The following is a 16,223-nucleotide window of genomic DNA, read 5'->3' as shown; positions in this document are numbered from 1 at the left end:
TAGTCAGCTATTCACTGGCTCATATGGGGACATCACAGCCTTGCAAAAGATAGGGCGACTATGCGCAGTCACATTTAACTCATAAAAATAACGTCTTGTGAATGGAAGTGCGTTTCATTTAGGCAACATGTGCTGTTTCATAAGGACTGTCAAATTTCCACCCTATTTCTCTTTGAAATGGCAAATGCATGCCACTGGTGTCTTCCACTTTCAACAAGTGTGCTTTCAAAACAAACTTTGTCAAATGAAAGCCAATGTTAGGAGAGCCATACTAGTCAATCAGAGGCGAATAAAGGCCAGCCAGTCCTTACTCAATAAAGGTGACTGGCGCATATCGTCCTGTGTTTCGCAATATTGCACATAGCGACACTACCGACACAAAGGATATGAAAGAAATGTCAATCACACTTTAATCACATATGAATTAAAATGAATTGTCAACCAACGGTGCATAGCTTAATATTTCGCTGATATGTAAACCTTTTAGAATATCTTAGTTTGGGAGTGTGGGGTTTTTAAACCAATGTATGACAAAGCACTTAAACGGTGGAGTGTGCCAACTTGCCCCAGTCTCCCCTACTAGCCCAGGGACTGTCTGTTTTTAGTACAGTACAGGCCCAGGGACCCAGCCAGAGCTCAGCCAGCACTCAGCAATCAAATACATGTATCTGGGCCAGCACTGGGTCAACTGAAAATTTTGTCATTTTACAGTGTCTGGGCCAGACTGGCCCAACACGGATAATAACTGGGCCGATAGCAGTCAGATAGCAGTAACTGAGCCAACACTGGGCCAACACTATGTGGGGAGACAGCTCAATTGAATCAATTCATGTCCATTATCTTAAGAATGGGGAACAACAAACAATTAAGGACAACAACAGACTCACAGCAAACTCATAATGAATAAAATATGTCTAAATTAAAATATTTGAAGTGTGCTCGTGTATTTGGGGGACACTGAAGTAGGGAGCCAAATGAAGTCCACTTTCGGGGGGCAAAGAACCCCCCCCTACCACAATGCTGGCTACGGGCCTGCAGTCATAGTATTGCAGTATCCTACCGTGGTAATTAACTTTCAATAACTATTACAGCGTGCCACTGACTGAAGGTAAGGCGTGCATTAAGGGGCTACAGTGTTAATTAAGCACATCGCTTTACTCTTTTGTTCTCCGTGCCTTTTCTAGTTAAACGTCAACAGTGTTGTTTCACTGAATGATAACATCTACTTTGAAAAATTCCAACTGCTGCCAAATCAGTTCGACACTGGTCTCGTTGACAACAGCCTGACTGTCAGTGCCAAGCTGTGGCGAGTAGCTTTGTTGCGCAAATCGCACAAACCATTTACATGAAACAACATGACTTTGAAAGGATTTTGGATTCTTACCTGCGCTTGCCATGTTTCCAGCTGCTTATTCCACTTTGGGGACTTCGTGAATGAAGAGTAGTTGAAGCGAGGACGAGGTAACAGACAAAATGCACACTTCCTCCTTCGTCCGTGCTTTGTCTACGCGCTACCATTGGTGAGCATAACGATAACGTCACCAGGCAACAGCCAATAGAAAGTCTAGCTGCAGACTTCCTGTCAGTTTGTTTTCGTCTCCATTTTTGCTCCACACACGTGGGAATCCTCTGAGCTCATTGAAGAGAAATTCGTTGCGTACATAGCAAGAACAATTTTAGCTCATCACTTTGATGTGCCAAGAAGATTGGAACAATGCAACTTTGCAGTGTTTGTAGCGACAGCGTGCCGAAGTATCGTTGTCCAGCATGCCTCATCAGATAGTGAGTATGACGAGCTAAACCCATGCTTTCACTGATTTGGGAAAACGGGGATTAATGCTGATCTACATATTGTTTGTAAATGGCTAAGAGGGCAGTTATAACATATATTGCGATCTATTACCGTTTTAGGGAAGGGCCTCCCCTTTATAACCTTATAATAGTACTCTACCTCCTCGTTCTCTGTGAGCATCCATGGTAACTGTTCATAACAGGAGGTTTGGCCACTAAGAGAATAGAAGACCATTATTATATTATTCATGGACAACTTACAAGTATGAAAGGTTGGTTTATCGTGATGATTCAAGCTGTCACTTTTCATTCTGTTCCACCCAGTTGTTCCCTCAATTGCTTCAAGACACATAAAGGTGAGTGCCTGAAAGATCATAAATAGCAGACCCTACAGTGGCCTGAGGCTGTCACACTGCCATAGAACCATTCAGTGCCAAGCTTCTTTCAGGGCAGTTATCGGCAGCTCTGAAATATGACTTTTGCCACTCTCAAGTATCTGTTAATTTACTGTTGTCATTTTGTTTTGTAGAGAGCTGTGAGCCTGTGCCTAAACGGGTATCCACGACAGAGCATCAGGGTCCTTCACATGCCGCAGGTAACCACAAGGCAGGGCCGTGGCCAGTGGCACAGTAGCCTGATTATCATCGACTTTCAAATATCGAGACTTGGTCTGGCCAAGAGCATAACAATTGACGTTTCCCAAACGGCATGGTTGACCCGCCTCCCTAGGTTTGCTACTGGTTGACTGGTGTCCGACAAAGTGGGTGGAGTTCCTGATTTTTCAAGAGATCAGAAACGATAGTTACATTGCTCTTCGCCTGACTAGAAGCAACGCTGAAGGTCTTGTGTCATTAGGAGGGTGTCGCCTGGCTAGTGGCCCAGGGGCATCAACCATTTACAGCTAGTTAGGGGGCACCACATGACACAAACTTAACAAATATTGTCCATAAAGGGGGCACCTGCAATGTATAGTGCCTGGGGGCACTGCAGTTTCTTAATACGGTCCTGCCTCAAGGACATTCAATAAATGACGACCAATTTGACCATTCTGATACCAAACATTGTACAACTTTAAACCATTTCTGTTTATGCTGTATATTACTGGCCCTACCGTGGCCTAAAGGGTGGTTTATGCCTCCAGTCCAGCATCCCTGCGTCGTAATGCAGTGAGCCGCGCAGTTAATGGAGTGAAGCCCCCCCCATCACGCAGGTACTCTGGGGCACCTCCCCAAAATTGTGTCTCGACGCAGGGAGCGACGGCGTGAATGGGCGAAAATAGGTATCTGATTGGTCCTCTCGACCAGCCTGCTCTGTCCTCGAGTCAAGAACAAGCGCTACTTCATTGTTCTAACCTTCGTCGGTCTACAGACTGTGAGCTCTTCATTAAATAAGTTGCCCGTGCTTTGTTGTTTGATTTATTTACACGAACCAAAGACAACATGTGCGCTTGCAAGTTACCACGCTGAAGTTATTTGGACAGTTGAACAGTGTTCCGAGGACGAGGAAACATTCCGCTTCGTCCTCGACAAATGAGCCACTTCTTTGTTCCAAACTACCACGGTGGCTGCCAGTGCGATCAAACATGCACGTGATATAAAGATGTAAGGTTTCATTTTCATTGTCGTCGAGTCTGTGAAGCTACAAAAACAACCGACACGTCTATTTTACTCTTTGTATTGAAGGCAGTTTGAGCGTGGAATGCCATCGCGCAGACCGTGCTTCAAAACAGGGCATAAACCAAAATTAACTGCATCATGGCTGCGTCAAGCTCACTCTGTGGCACAAGTAGGAAGCATAACCCGCCCTTTACAGTAGGGCACTCGTCTATTATGCGGCTGACCCGGGTTCGATTCCCAGCCTGGGTCCTCGGCCGGCCCTTCCCCGTCTCTCTCTCCCCACTCGCTTCCTGTCACCATCTTCACTGTACTATCATAAACAAAGTCAAAAAGACCAAAAACATATCTTAAACTGTATATTACTAATGTATGTGTCTCTTTTATTGCAGGGACAGAAGCATGGACTCCTGCTGAGCTCCTGGATGAGGAGGACCAGGGGGATGCGGTTCCTGCCGACATACTAAAGAAACTTGGTAATGGATGCTACAGATATCCAGTTCAAGCTTTGTGTCAAACAGATGATTATGATCAGGGTGCGATTTGTAGGGGCATGGGAGGGGGATTGTCCCCCATTCTTCTGGTTTTGATATTGCCACTTTTTCTACATGATTTTAATCCCAGTTCAATGTAATTCCATTGATCTTAAAATCTGAAACGTATCCCCCCTTCTGGTTTCCCACCAATCCCACCCTGATGATGAGGATGAGGATAATGATGAAAGTCAAAGTGTAGGCCTAAGGGTCCACAATGTGTAGGCTACTTTATTGTCAAAAATCCATGTCACAAGGGTTGGCAGGGCACAGAAGATTGAAATTGCGTTTGACCAGTCTCCAATGTGCAGTTAAACTAAATGTATAGATAAGACCTTGACAATAACAGTCCCTCCAGGAAATCGCGATGTTGCGATCGCGTCGTTTTTCGCAACTTCAACGAATTCCCGCAAATTCTGCGCGAGAGCGCAACTTTAACCAATCACCGCGATTTCCCGCAACTTTGAACACTTTGAACCAATCCATGTTGCGCTGACTTCACTGACGTCGACAAACTTCCTTTCAAAAAGGATAATACAATAAAAAAGTTACCTAGCAATCAGTCCCAGAACTTTACTATGCATGTACAAAGTTGTCGGTGAGGGGGAAAAAACTAATAAATACGAATGTAGGAAACGTCATGTACTCATTGCGCGTCTGCTCGCATGGTCACAGGAGGGAAAATGTATGACTAGTCTGGCATAATAGGCCTACATTTTTAAAATGTGCTAGGCCTACATAAATATATAATTAACACTTAATGACAGTCATCTACATTACGCCAAGTATAGGGCTCCTAAAACAAGATGTGTTTTTTTTTTTCTAAAGCTGCTTTTTCTTCCTGCTGGACCACTTTGGTGTTTGACTTGTGCGCATACAGAAGGCAACATTTTCCCTCCGTCCGAATTGAGATGCGCAAATGCCTTGTCCACAACAAAGGAGTAATTTCCATCCTTCATTGTGAATGCTTTGTGCGTGCCTGGCCGACATAGTAGCCTAATATCTTTCGTGCAAATTGGGATATGGCTGGATACCAGCACTTGGTGACCGTGGTGACCGTGTCGTCAAATCACTTTCGTTTAACCTGGCGCGGTCAAACGGGCAAGGAACACTGAAAATGAATAAAACCAGAGCAGACACGTTGGAAAGCTGTGGGAGTAAGTTGGAAAACTACTTTCTGTCTCTCCCTCTCCTTCTCTCTTCCTTGCGCGATTGACGGTATTGATTGACAGCTGAGACCTCAGTTCTGCAGGCGACGTGGTGTTTTATAGATAACAATCTCGTCGTCTTTTATATTCACAAGAGCACCTAAATTAATATAATTTCTGAGCATTATTCAGCAAGCACCCTTCACAACAGGAAATCTGTGAACTCCATCCTCGTTACATTGAATGATGATCATCAGCCGTTAATTTAAAGCCGGCTGACGGCGCGGGAGAACAAAAAAAAAACCTAGGCTTATGCCTCCTTTCGAAAGCGACCCCTCCCTCTGCTTTTATTTGTGTTGCTTTTGACAAGCTTGAAAATTAAACGCCGACACAGGCAGGCTATGTGTAGCAGACGACTCACATTAACCAGGATTTCAGTCACAAGAGGTCCTGTCACGCACCCTCTTCAACTGGGTGGACATGCCCAATTCCGCCCGCCTACTTACTTACTTAGGCCTTTACATTCCTTTCGGAACATAGGCCATTGATGAAGAGCTTCCACCCTCGTCTGTCTTGGGCCATTTTTTCCAGCTGTTTCCACGACAGTCCCCTCTTCTTTACATCCTGCTCTGTGCTTCTTCTCCAGTTGTTCTTGGGTCTCCCTCTGCTTCTCTTGCCTTGTGGGTTCCATGTTAGCGCCTGTTTAGTTATAGCTGTGTTGTTCTTCCTCAGGGTATGTCCAATCCAGCTCCACTTCCTCCTCATGAGCTGTGTCTCAATTGGTTCTTGATTGGTACGTTCCCACAGGCTGGTGTTACTGATGCGGTTGGGCCAGAAGATCTTGAGGATACGTCTTAGGCAGTGGTTGGTGAAGGTCTGCAGTTTATTTGTGATGTGTTTGGTGGTCCTCCAGGTTTCTGATCCATATAGCAGTACTGTTTTGACGTTGGAGTTGAAGATTCTGAGTTTGGTGTTGAGTGAAATGTTTTTGGTTTTCCAGATTTTGTTTAATATGTTGAATGCTGTCCTTGCCTTCCCTATTCTTGCTTTCACATCTTCCTCTGTTCCTCCATCCACTGCGATAACACTTCCTAGGTATGTGAATTGGTCTACCTCTTCTAGTGGACTGCCTCTTATGTTTATAGGACTGGTGTTTTTGTTGTTGATTCGCATTATTTTGGTTTTTCCTACATTTATTTTGAGCCCCAGTCCTGCTGCTGTTTTTTCAAGAAGTTGAGTTTTCTCCTGCATCTGTTGGTGGGTATGTGAGAGTAGAGCAATGTCATCGGCAAAGTCCAGGTCTTCTAGTTGTTTTGTCAGACTCCATTGGATGCCTGTCTTTTTATTGTGGGTAGTTTGAGTCATGATCCAGTCAATGCATAGGAGGAACAGGAAAGGGGAAAGTAAGCATCCCTGTTTCACTCCAGTGAGCACAGTGAACGTGTTCTGTGTTTGTGTCTGATGGAGCACTTGGCACTTCATGTCCTGATAGGAGCTCTTGATGATGTTAATGTATTTAGGTGGTATTCCATAGTGTGCCATTAAACTCCACAACAGTTTACGGTCTACACTGTCAAATGCCTTTTCAAAGTCGATGAAATTTATGTATGCAGGGGTGTTCCACTCTATTGATTGTTCTATGACGATCCTGAGGGTTAGCAATTTGGTCATTGCAAGATCTTCCATTTCTGAAACCAGCTTGATTTTCTCTCAGCTCGTCGTCGACCCCCTTGTCGCACTCTCTCTAGGATAATCTGGTTTAGAACTTTGCCTGGTTTTGATAGCAGCATGATCTCTCTGTAGTTGTTGCAGTCTCTAAGGTCTCCTTTTTTGGGGATGATAGCAACGGGCCCATCTTTCCAGTCTGCAGGTATGTTCTCTTCCTCCTCCCAAATTTTCCTGATTAGCATATGGAGCATGGTAGTTGCAGTTTCAACATCTGCCTGTAGGGCCTCTGCTGGGACCTCATCTGGCCCTGCTGCTTTGCCACGTCGTAGCATCTTGATTGCCATCCTTACCTCTGATCTTGTTGGAGGGGCACAGTTGATTTTGAGTAGGTGTGCTGCTGGTGGAATATCGATGACTTGGTCGGGCGGTGGTCTATTCAACAGCTCGCTGAGATGTTCTGTCCACCTTTGGTGTTGTTCCTCCTTGGTGGTAAGGAGTCGCCCCTCTTTGTCCCGGATCTGAGTGTTGCCCTGCCTGAACTTCCCTGCTAATTTCCTGGTGGTCATGTAGAGTTCCTTGAGGTTGTTTTGCGCTGCTGCTTCCTGCGCTTCTTTTGCTAAGGCCTCAATGTAGTTTTTCTTATCCCGTTTAGCGCTTTTCCTCACTTCCTTATTTGCTTCCTCATATTCTTTTTGGGCTGTAGCCTTTCTTGCTCGTGTTTTGCATTTGTAGAGTGTGCCCTTTTTGGCCCTCCTTTCTTCTACTCTTTTCAGGGTTTCTGTTGACAGCCAAGGTTTGTGGTTTGTTGTCTTCTTTCCTATAACTCCAGGCAGGTCTCTTTCCAAATGCTTTTCATGCTGTTCCAGTACTCGTCCACTGGTTGTTGTTCTTGCAGGGCTTGAAACCTGTTCTGAAGGGTGGCTTTGTACAGTTCTGATGTTCCAATGTCCTGGAAGAGCTGGATGTTAAACTTTGTTCTGGTACCAGAAGGGGTATTGCAGCGCTTAAGCTAAGCTGAGTTGGAGTTTTGCAGCAAGTAGGTGTGGTCTGACCCCGCGTCTGCCCCCCTCTTCACTCTTACATCCAGGAGAGACCGTCTGAACTTCCTGTTGATACATATGTGGGTCAATCTGGTTTTCAGTGGTGTGGTCGGGAGATATCCAGGTGCTTTATGAATGGGTTTATGGGGGAATACGGTGCCTCCTATGACCAGGTTTGTTGTCAGCACATGTGTCTGCGAATCTTTCACCGTTCTCATTCATGGTGCCAAGTCCGTTGTCTTCCCATGGCCAGCTCGTATCCGTTGTTGTTGTTTCCCACCTTGGCATTCATGTCGCCCATGAGTAAGGTTAGGTTTTTTTTCCTTCCTGGACTGGAGTAGATGTTGTAGTTGGTTGTAGTAATTGTCCTTTATTTCCTCATCAGTATTGCATAGCATTGTATGATTTGAAGGTTAATTCTTTTATAACTGGTTTGAAATCTTGCTGTGATGAGTCTTGAGCTGATCGGCTCCCTCTGCGCTTCTTTGGAGAGCATGAGTGCCACTCCCTCTGTGTGTGGTGCTGCTTCCTCCGCATGTCCAGAGTAGAGTATGGACTCACCCACTGGCCAGTTTGGACTTCGCCTGTTTGGATCCATCTGGTTTCGCACAGGCCAAGAATGGAAACCTTGTATCTGCTCATCTCTTTAGCAATGACTGTTGTTTTTCCTGCTGTGAACATGGTCCTGATGTTCCAGGTTGCGATGTTGGTCGGTTTCCTAGGGGATAGAAGATTCCGCCGCACCCTCTCCGGATGGTTTTCGGTGTGCAACTTCATATACTCTTCAGCTTGTATGCTTGAAGAGTCTTCATCTCCTAGGTTGTGGGGTTTCTTGTTCTTCATCAATGTTTCTGTAATCGTGTTAATCCACTGCACGGGTGATTGGCCCATGAGTTTCACCATTGCCCTATTGGCCAGCTTTACCTGTTTCCACCTCTCACGACGGGGACGTTAGGGTTGGGTTTTGAGAGGTCATTTTTCCGCCCGCCTACTTATAGTTAATTACCACTGTTTAAATCAGGAATGAATATAGACATCAGAGGCGATTCCTCTTTGAGTACAAGGGAGGCGCCGCCTCCTGTCCAAAATCACGGAGAATAGTATGTAAACTAATGCTTTACACAACTTAATAACATTGCTATTTCAGACCCAGCTCCATAGAAAATGCATGTGCTCAACTTAGAGATGAAACCAATCTGTTATAAGATCCCGAGGCTCGCACGAGTTTTTTTTCCCGCTCATGACAACGCAAGCGAGTCGAGTCTCAATGGACTTCAATGGCATGTGGGATTGTACGATTTTTCAATGGCAAAATGCTAAACGGTCATTGGCTATTGCCGTGAAATTTTTTTGATTTTGAGACTGAGCCTCACTGGGAGTGAATGGAGAAGAGAGAGGAGGGGGGAGGGACCGGAGACTGGAGCTCCGACTTGTGATTGGGTGAACCCCGTGTCAGTAGGCTACAGTAGTTGATTTCATTTCGAAATGCGGATATGTTATTAATTTGACTGAGAAGTTTCGTCGTGGTAACCAGTGGGGAAGCTATTCATTGCGGTGTACTCCAGTTTTGTGTACATATTCTTGTACACCTAGTGACACTAGTGTTGCGAATAAAGTCTTAATAGTGGCATGTCCTTATCCTTTTTAATCTACCAATTCAAAAGTTGAAGTTGCCTACTTTTCGTTAGGGCTAGCTTGCAAGAAAGCTAGAGCTATGCAAAATGCCAAGCATTGTGGATTAAATTCTGGCGAATTCCAGTCGTCCTTATGAGGAGAAAATGAATATCAAGGAGCAGAGCAGAGCACTGCCTAATATTGACTTGGTGAAAAAGGTAGGGAAGAACAACCGTTTCTTTTGAGCTTTCGTGGTGTCTTATCAACTGGTTAACTGCCAAGTCCCGTGAGTGGCGAGTCCTTGTTTCCTACTGTGTTGGCAATGTCTGGTAAATAATTAAAGATTTTGCGACCTCTAGTGGTAAATTAAGCCGTGCACCCAGTGATGAACAAAGACAACGAAGGCAAACTAAATCACATCATTATGTGGCGGAGGTAGGCCTAATGATAATAATAATAATAATAATAATAAAAACATTTCCCTATGAATAGGCTACAAGGGGGATAATGATTAATGATTAACAAATTTGTTTCAACAAGAGTCCTTTAGTGTGTGAGGCCATATGTGGCTCAGGACCAATGTAAGATGTGTGTCAAAATCCCCCCCCCACCTTTATTTTTGCGTTCTGGACATATTGTAATTGAACAGCCTCCCCTGTTTGACAGACTACCAGCCGCCACTGATCGACATGATACGAAGTTTGTATGCTTACAATTTGAAACGGTGATGACATTTAAAACAGAGTCAAACGGCCATAAACAGCATTGTAATGAAGGGTGTCGTAATGGCAGCATGAAAGAGATGGAACTTTTCACGACGACATTCTGGCTAAAAACTCGCCCTGGCCGCTTCCCTGCTTTGCTTAAGGACCAAAATTATAATATAAAAATGGAAATAATATAAAGAGGACTGGAATGTGGCAGTGTCCTTTACTTTCAAGCGTGGGGAAACACATTAAAAATCGCAACAAAAATCGCACCTTTCACTTCATGCCGCAACAAAATCGCAACAACACAGTAAGAAGCTCCGCAACTTTTATCGCGATTTTCTGGAAATCCTCGTGCACCATCTGGCAATTCCGACCGCGATTTTTTGAGGAAATGCCCGCGATTTCCTGGTGGGACTGACGATAATCACACACACACACACACACATACGCACGCTCACTCAGTGTGTAGTAAGAAGAATGATGATGATAATAATAATAATTATTATTACTATTATTATTATTATTACTATTATTATTAATAATAGTACACTTCACGTCATAGTCAGGGTTTGACTTGGTTGCATTGACGTCTGTAGGATACTGACGTCTTTGAAAATGAATGGAGAATAGTTCATATGCTACGACATGGTTATTTCTGCACAATGAGCAGTTCAGGCGAGCCTCCCATTTTTACAGCCAAATATGAAATGTTATGTCCCTGCTAATGTCCTTGCCACGCAAGTGTCTGACATTCTTGTTTAATAAGTGTATCTAGACTGTAACCATGTCTAAATAGAGGTATTGTGTGTTTGTCTTTGGAAAAGGTGAATCCGAGGCCCTTAAAGACCTGTTACGGAATCCCCACCTCAGGCGACTGTTGGTTACCGTGGATACAGCAGAGAACAAAGTTGCCATCATGAAGACTGCGATGCAGGAGCCGTTGTTTGTGGAGCTTGCCGACCAGTGCTTGAAGATAGTCGAACCCACTGACGCAGAAGACGACGATTGACGCTCAAAATTGGATTTGGATTTTACATAAAAGACTCATTTCTAGTAACATCCTTTGGAAGACTGTATGATTGATAAACAAACTGAACTGTTACTACAGGCCTCACCCCGGCCAAGTCAGTGTGTGGCGAGTATGTCGGACAGCTTTGAAATGTGTCAGCTACTCGCTTGTGCTCTGAAATGGAAGCAACAATATGCTGTGAACAACTGGCCTGGCAGTGGTATGCATGACCTACGCTGGCACCATTTGACCTAGAATATCTTCACAACCAGAGTAGAATCCGCATTCCTAGTGCCAGTAGCAACGGTTGATATGCCCCACTGACTCTGTGTCGTTTGAAGTATTCCATTAGACTTACAGTATGTACTGTATCCAGATATTGTTCTATATATATGTTTTATTAAGCGTTCCATTCACTGTTAGAGTGAATGTAGCCTGCTCATAAGAAATGTGCAGTGGCGTACTTGAGCTGCATCGGTAAGCAGTGGAGGAGAGGTGTTGCATGTAATTAAGAGAACTTATGATTCAGTACCCCCCCACTGCCCCAGGACAGCCCTCCTTTGTTTTAACACGGCTTGATAGATCGTCCCTGTCCTGGCACGTAGGCACTGGAAGACAGACTGCGTTATTTGAATACGTCTCAGTTATTCAAATGTAATGTTATTTTTATGCGTATGTTTTTGACCTTTTTCATAATACCTCATTTGTCAAATGAAATAATAAAGTTATAAGCAGTGTAACTGCATTCCACTTACCTTTCAGCTTCTTTTCTATGTATAGGCCCAGTTCAAAGTGTTTACTTTCAATTTTAATCGTGCTGCTGCATACAATATTTACCACTGGCTCACATTTTCAAAAATGGGCTATAAAGACAAATTTAACAGGTCTTGAAAATAGCAAGAATGTAACCCAAAGCTCTTTTTATCACGTGAATGGTGGCTAGTGACAAAAGGACCTGCTTGAGTGATTATAACTTGTGTTCTCTCAATTTCTTGCCTAAAAACGGGAATAATTACACAAGAAGAACACGACAGACCAAAGAAGCATGAAGTAAACAATTACTTTTTATTGATAAGGTCTCAGAAGAGTCTCGAGTAAGTAAGAACTGTCCTTCAATACTGATTTGGTAGTACATCTTGACATCCATATAGAGCCTCTTCACAGTGGATAGAATCCATGTCTACGGTTTTGGGATCTACTGTAGAACAGCAACATTTTTTTTCTGCGTTAATAAGAAAGAAAACTCAAAAAGTAAAACTCGAAAAAATAAAAACATCAAACTTGGGGTTGATATTGTAGCTCAGGGAGATCGGCGTCTCACAAAAGTCTAGAGTAGTAATACCAGCTATAGGTTTGCACACAACAAGCCACTTCCCTTCAGAAATATAAAACTTGATATTATGAACATTACTCTACTGTGCTGCTGCAGAAAGGTAACTCTATACACTGTACATACAGATCTATTTTCGAAAAAACAAGTTTCACAGTTTTAAACTTTATTCGAAGTATAAACCATTTTAAAACACTTTACATAAATTACTTTTTGTCTGTGACTAATTTGCTTATGAGCAAATCAAACTTAATATAAAAACATAATGAACATTTCTTACATATATTACAAAATAAAATAAAATAATTCATTGATGTTTACGGATTTGCAATAAAAGTGGTGACTCTTTTGTGATTGTCATAGAGTACTAAGAACAATAAATAAATTAATAAAAATAAAATAAAAATAAATAGTATCTGGTAATTGTAATTTATATCTGGATAAATTGCTAGTGTATTTTATGTGAGTTTATTTTCCAAGTTCTCTGTACAGAAGTGCTCTGGTGAAGGTCTCACGATTCTACTGCGACAGACGAACACACTATCGCTTATAGAGGACACCCTGAACTTTAGTGCTAGCTGACACAATGTTATAACTGTTTATTTTTCTCCCTAGCGTAAAAATTAACAGACGTCTGACATAATGTACTGCAAATATAGCCATCGAGTTTTATGTATTATTTCATACTAAAAAGTTCTTTCTGTATCCCTTGTCTGTTTTTTTTATTATTATTTTTAGATTTTTATTCCTAAAGGAAAAACAACAACAACCAAACAAACAAAAACGTTTTGTTCTTGGTGGGCCGCAGCAGTTGACAGTTCTGTTGTGGTAAAAGTCAGGCCTGAGTCTGATGTTCCATCTTGTCCGTTGTTTTTATTCCTTTTTCTTGAATTCCTTTTGTTGCTGACATTCTCTCTCGTTCGCAGAGCGGTACATACAGACTGGCTTCTAGGAGCAGTTCTGGAGTACTCCTTTGAACTAGCTTGTGGGAGTCAAGGGCCACCTCAAAAACTCACCACAGTCACCAACATCCTCTTGGTAAACCCAAAAAATATGGGCAAAAATATTAATTCTTTTTTAAAAAGGGGATTCTTCATTTTAAGCAACAGCTACGTCTGTTCTTCCAACGCTCAGCAGTGTTTTTTTCTCTCGCTCGCTCTTTCATTCAAGTCCATTTTGTTGAAAAAAGAAAACAAGTCTTTAAGTTTCCATGATCTCAACAATTGTTTTTTTTGCCAGTGGCAGTAATCATAATTGTTCATTTAAGAGTTCTTCTTCTTAAAAGTCCCTGCAGCGTTCAGAATGAAACCCCATTTGTTTGTTCGGTCTCCGTGGGAGAGGCGGGGCAATTGGTGAGGACAGGACAGATAAAGAGGACAGAGGTGGAAACGGAAAGGAAGTAAGAATGGAATGCAAAGAGAGACGGAGAGGGAGAAAGAGACAAAGACAGAGAGAGAGAGAAAGAGAGTGAGAGTGAGAGAAAAGAGTAAAGTAAAAGAGGATTACGGTCGAAATTGCTGAACTGAAAGTAATGGGGGGAGCGTTTGCATTTTTTGCAGTCTTTTGCAGTCTTTTGCAATTGGGCTGTTACCTCTTCCCCATCTCGTTCTGTCTCAAGAACTGGATGTTGGTGCTACTGTCTGCCAGCTCCGGGTACTGCTCCACGGGCAGCACGTAGTACCCGTCGTACCCCTGCACCTTGCCCGCGGGCGACAGCAGCTGCTGCTTCTCGCCCTCTGTCCACAGCCGGCTGCCTTCTTTCCCGTCGCGCGCCCGCTGCTGCTCGCGTGCCCACGCCCCTGCCAGCGCCCGTTGCCGTGCCAGCTCCAGCAGCCTGGCCCGCTCCTCGTCCACCACGTCTGCCGCCAGCCCGTAGCGCACGCTCAGCGACAGCGAGGGCACGCGGAAGTCCACGGTGACCCCGCGCCGCGAGCGCCCGCTCACGGTGACGTTCACGCCGCTCTCCAGCGCCTTGCGCCCATTGGTCAGGCCCAGCGCCAGGAGGTCGCTGTCGGGCGAGCCCACCTTCACGAAGAAGTGGCAGTCGCGGCCGTCCTGCGTGTAGTGCGTGCCGTCCAGGTAGATGGCGTTGTTGAGCACCAGCGCCACTTTGCGGCTGTCCTCGCTCGCCATGGCCGAGGTGCTGGCCACCACGTGGCCCTCCTTCACCGCCAGCATCATGCCGCGGCCCACGATGGGCGTGCTGGTGCCGAACCAGTGGCCCGGCCGGTCGCTGCAGTGGCCCCGCCGCTCCTTGTTCAGCTGCTTGCCCTCCAAGGCCATGAAGGCCTGGTTGTGGCGCTCCGCCGTCTGCTGCACCCCGGTTATCACCTGTGGGTGGAGATTAGATTAGATTAGAGATTCCCTAACTATGGTGGGCCCTGAAGTTATTCCAAGTGGGCCTTGAAATCGTTTTCCAAAAATAATGATCATATTTTGGTGTGTGTTGCAGTTGATTTATTTGAGTTTTATTCTTAATTGGGTCAGAGGTGGGCCCCGAACATATTTGATAATTTTGAGTGGGCCCCAAGTTGAAAAAGGTTGGGAACTCCTGGATTAGATAACTTTATTAGTACCCAAAGGTAGATTTGGTTTGCAGACAAGTGATGTCCACACATACAAGACAAAACATCTTAAATATTTAGGACACACAAGCATTCCACACTGGACACTTAGTCAATACCAAAAAGTTGTGCAGCCTATTGAAGGGACATGGAGTCACATAGTGACAAAAATAGTATCTTATCTATAGGACCTTTATACATCAAATGAGAAAAATATATAAGAAAATATAAATATGGTAAAACAATAAAAACATGATAAAATAAAATAAAAATGTTCCATCACTGTCTATGTTTAGAGGCTATATTGTTTATTTCTCTGGGAGGTAGAAGAAGTAGAGTAGAGTGATCAAAGCAGAGTCCAGGTGCTGGTGATGTGCAGTAAAAGCAATCAAAGTAAAGGGAGGATAAATCACAGCACACTGGTCTTCTTTGCTGGTAGTTTAATTGGTAAACAAGGCGTTTCGCTGTTGCTTCAGAGTGAACCTGATGAAGCAACAGCGAAACGCATTGTTCACCAATTAAACTACCAGCAAAGAAGACCAATGTGATGTGATTTATCCTCCCTTTACTTAGAGTGACTTAATTCATCTCAGAGGGAAGGTAAGGTGTCTAGCAGCACACGTAATACACACGGCTCTAATCCATATCACTCATTGTCAGGGCTGACCCGGGAAAGAAATAGGGCCCGAGCACTTTTGGCTTAAAGGGGCCCCTCATAATTAGCAGCGCAAATCTGACTCACCGATGGGCCCTGCGAAAAACAATGTTTTTGTTTATTTACATTTCTGAATATAGGAGCCCACAAGGGTGCGGGGCCCACCAGGAAATGCCCGCTATGCCAGATGGCCACTCCAGCCCTGCTCATTGACACGTGTCTGCATACATACGGTACCTACATATTGTAAATGCATACATACCGTACATACACACTGTAGTACAGACCCATACCCATACCCATACCACACAAAGTGTCTTTGTGGATTATGGGTAAATGTCTTTGATTACTCTGATCCATTTGAGTCATGCTATCTAAAGATATTAGTTGCATTTACTTGAGACGAAAAAGGAAGAACAACTAAATTACATAGTTATACACTGTAGTTCTATTGCTTACAACTGAATTATTTGGAATGACATTAAGGTAGGACAAGTGAATAATAAGATTAGATTGAAGTAGACTGTGATTCAGTTACTGAATGATTG

The 16,223-nt window shown here is 43.9% G+C and overlaps 3 protein-coding genes across 5 annotated transcripts in view; 1 reads left to right on the top strand and 2 right to left on the bottom strand.

Moving 5' to 3' along the window:
* The window catches only part of tstd1 (thiosulfate sulfurtransferase like domain containing 1), an 81,931-nt gene that overhangs the window by 2,846 nt on the left and 62,862 nt on the right, over positions 1–16,223 (bottom strand). For 2 of the 3 annotated variants that reach the window (XM_063189653.1, XM_063189655.1), the window contains exon 1: positions 1,385–1,505. In XM_063189653.1, the coding sequence (XP_063045723.1) occupies positions 1,385–1,397 (13 nt within the window). In that variant the 5' untranslated portion in view covers positions 1,398–1,505. Of the gene's footprint in view, positions 1–1,384; positions 1,506–16,223 lie in introns of those variants that run through there. The other variant, XM_063189654.1, reaches the window with a different exon arrangement.
* znhit3 (zinc finger, HIT-type containing 3) lies at positions 1,590–11,881 on the top strand. Its single transcript, XM_063189652.1, has 5 exons — positions 1,590–1,782; positions 2,116–2,147; positions 2,321–2,386; positions 3,797–3,880; positions 10,942–11,881. The coding sequence occupies exons 1-5, from the start codon at positions 1,715–1,717 to the stop codon at positions 11,124–11,126; spliced, it is 435 nt and encodes a 144-aa protein (XP_063045722.1). The 5' UTR covers positions 1,590–1,714; the 3' UTR covers positions 11,127–11,881.
* Positions 11,958–16,223, bottom strand: part of tenm2a (teneurin transmembrane protein 2a) — a 675,012-nt gene continuing 670,746 nt past the window's right edge. Inside the window, exon 38 of the mRNA XM_063189651.1 lies at positions 11,958–14,787. Within this exon, the coding sequence (XP_063045721.1) occupies positions 14,044–14,787 (744 nt within the window). The 3' untranslated portion in view covers positions 11,958–14,043. The remainder of the gene's footprint in view (positions 14,788–16,223) is intronic.

The sequence above is a fragment of the Engraulis encrasicolus genome, chromosome 23 (assembly GCF_034702125.1).
Source record: "Engraulis encrasicolus isolate BLACKSEA-1 chromosome 23, IST_EnEncr_1.0, whole genome shotgun sequence".
NCBI classification, from domain to species: domain Eukaryota; kingdom Metazoa; phylum Chordata; class Actinopteri; order Clupeiformes; family Engraulidae; genus Engraulis; species Engraulis encrasicolus.
This window is presented reverse-complemented; position numbering and strand designations above follow the sequence as displayed.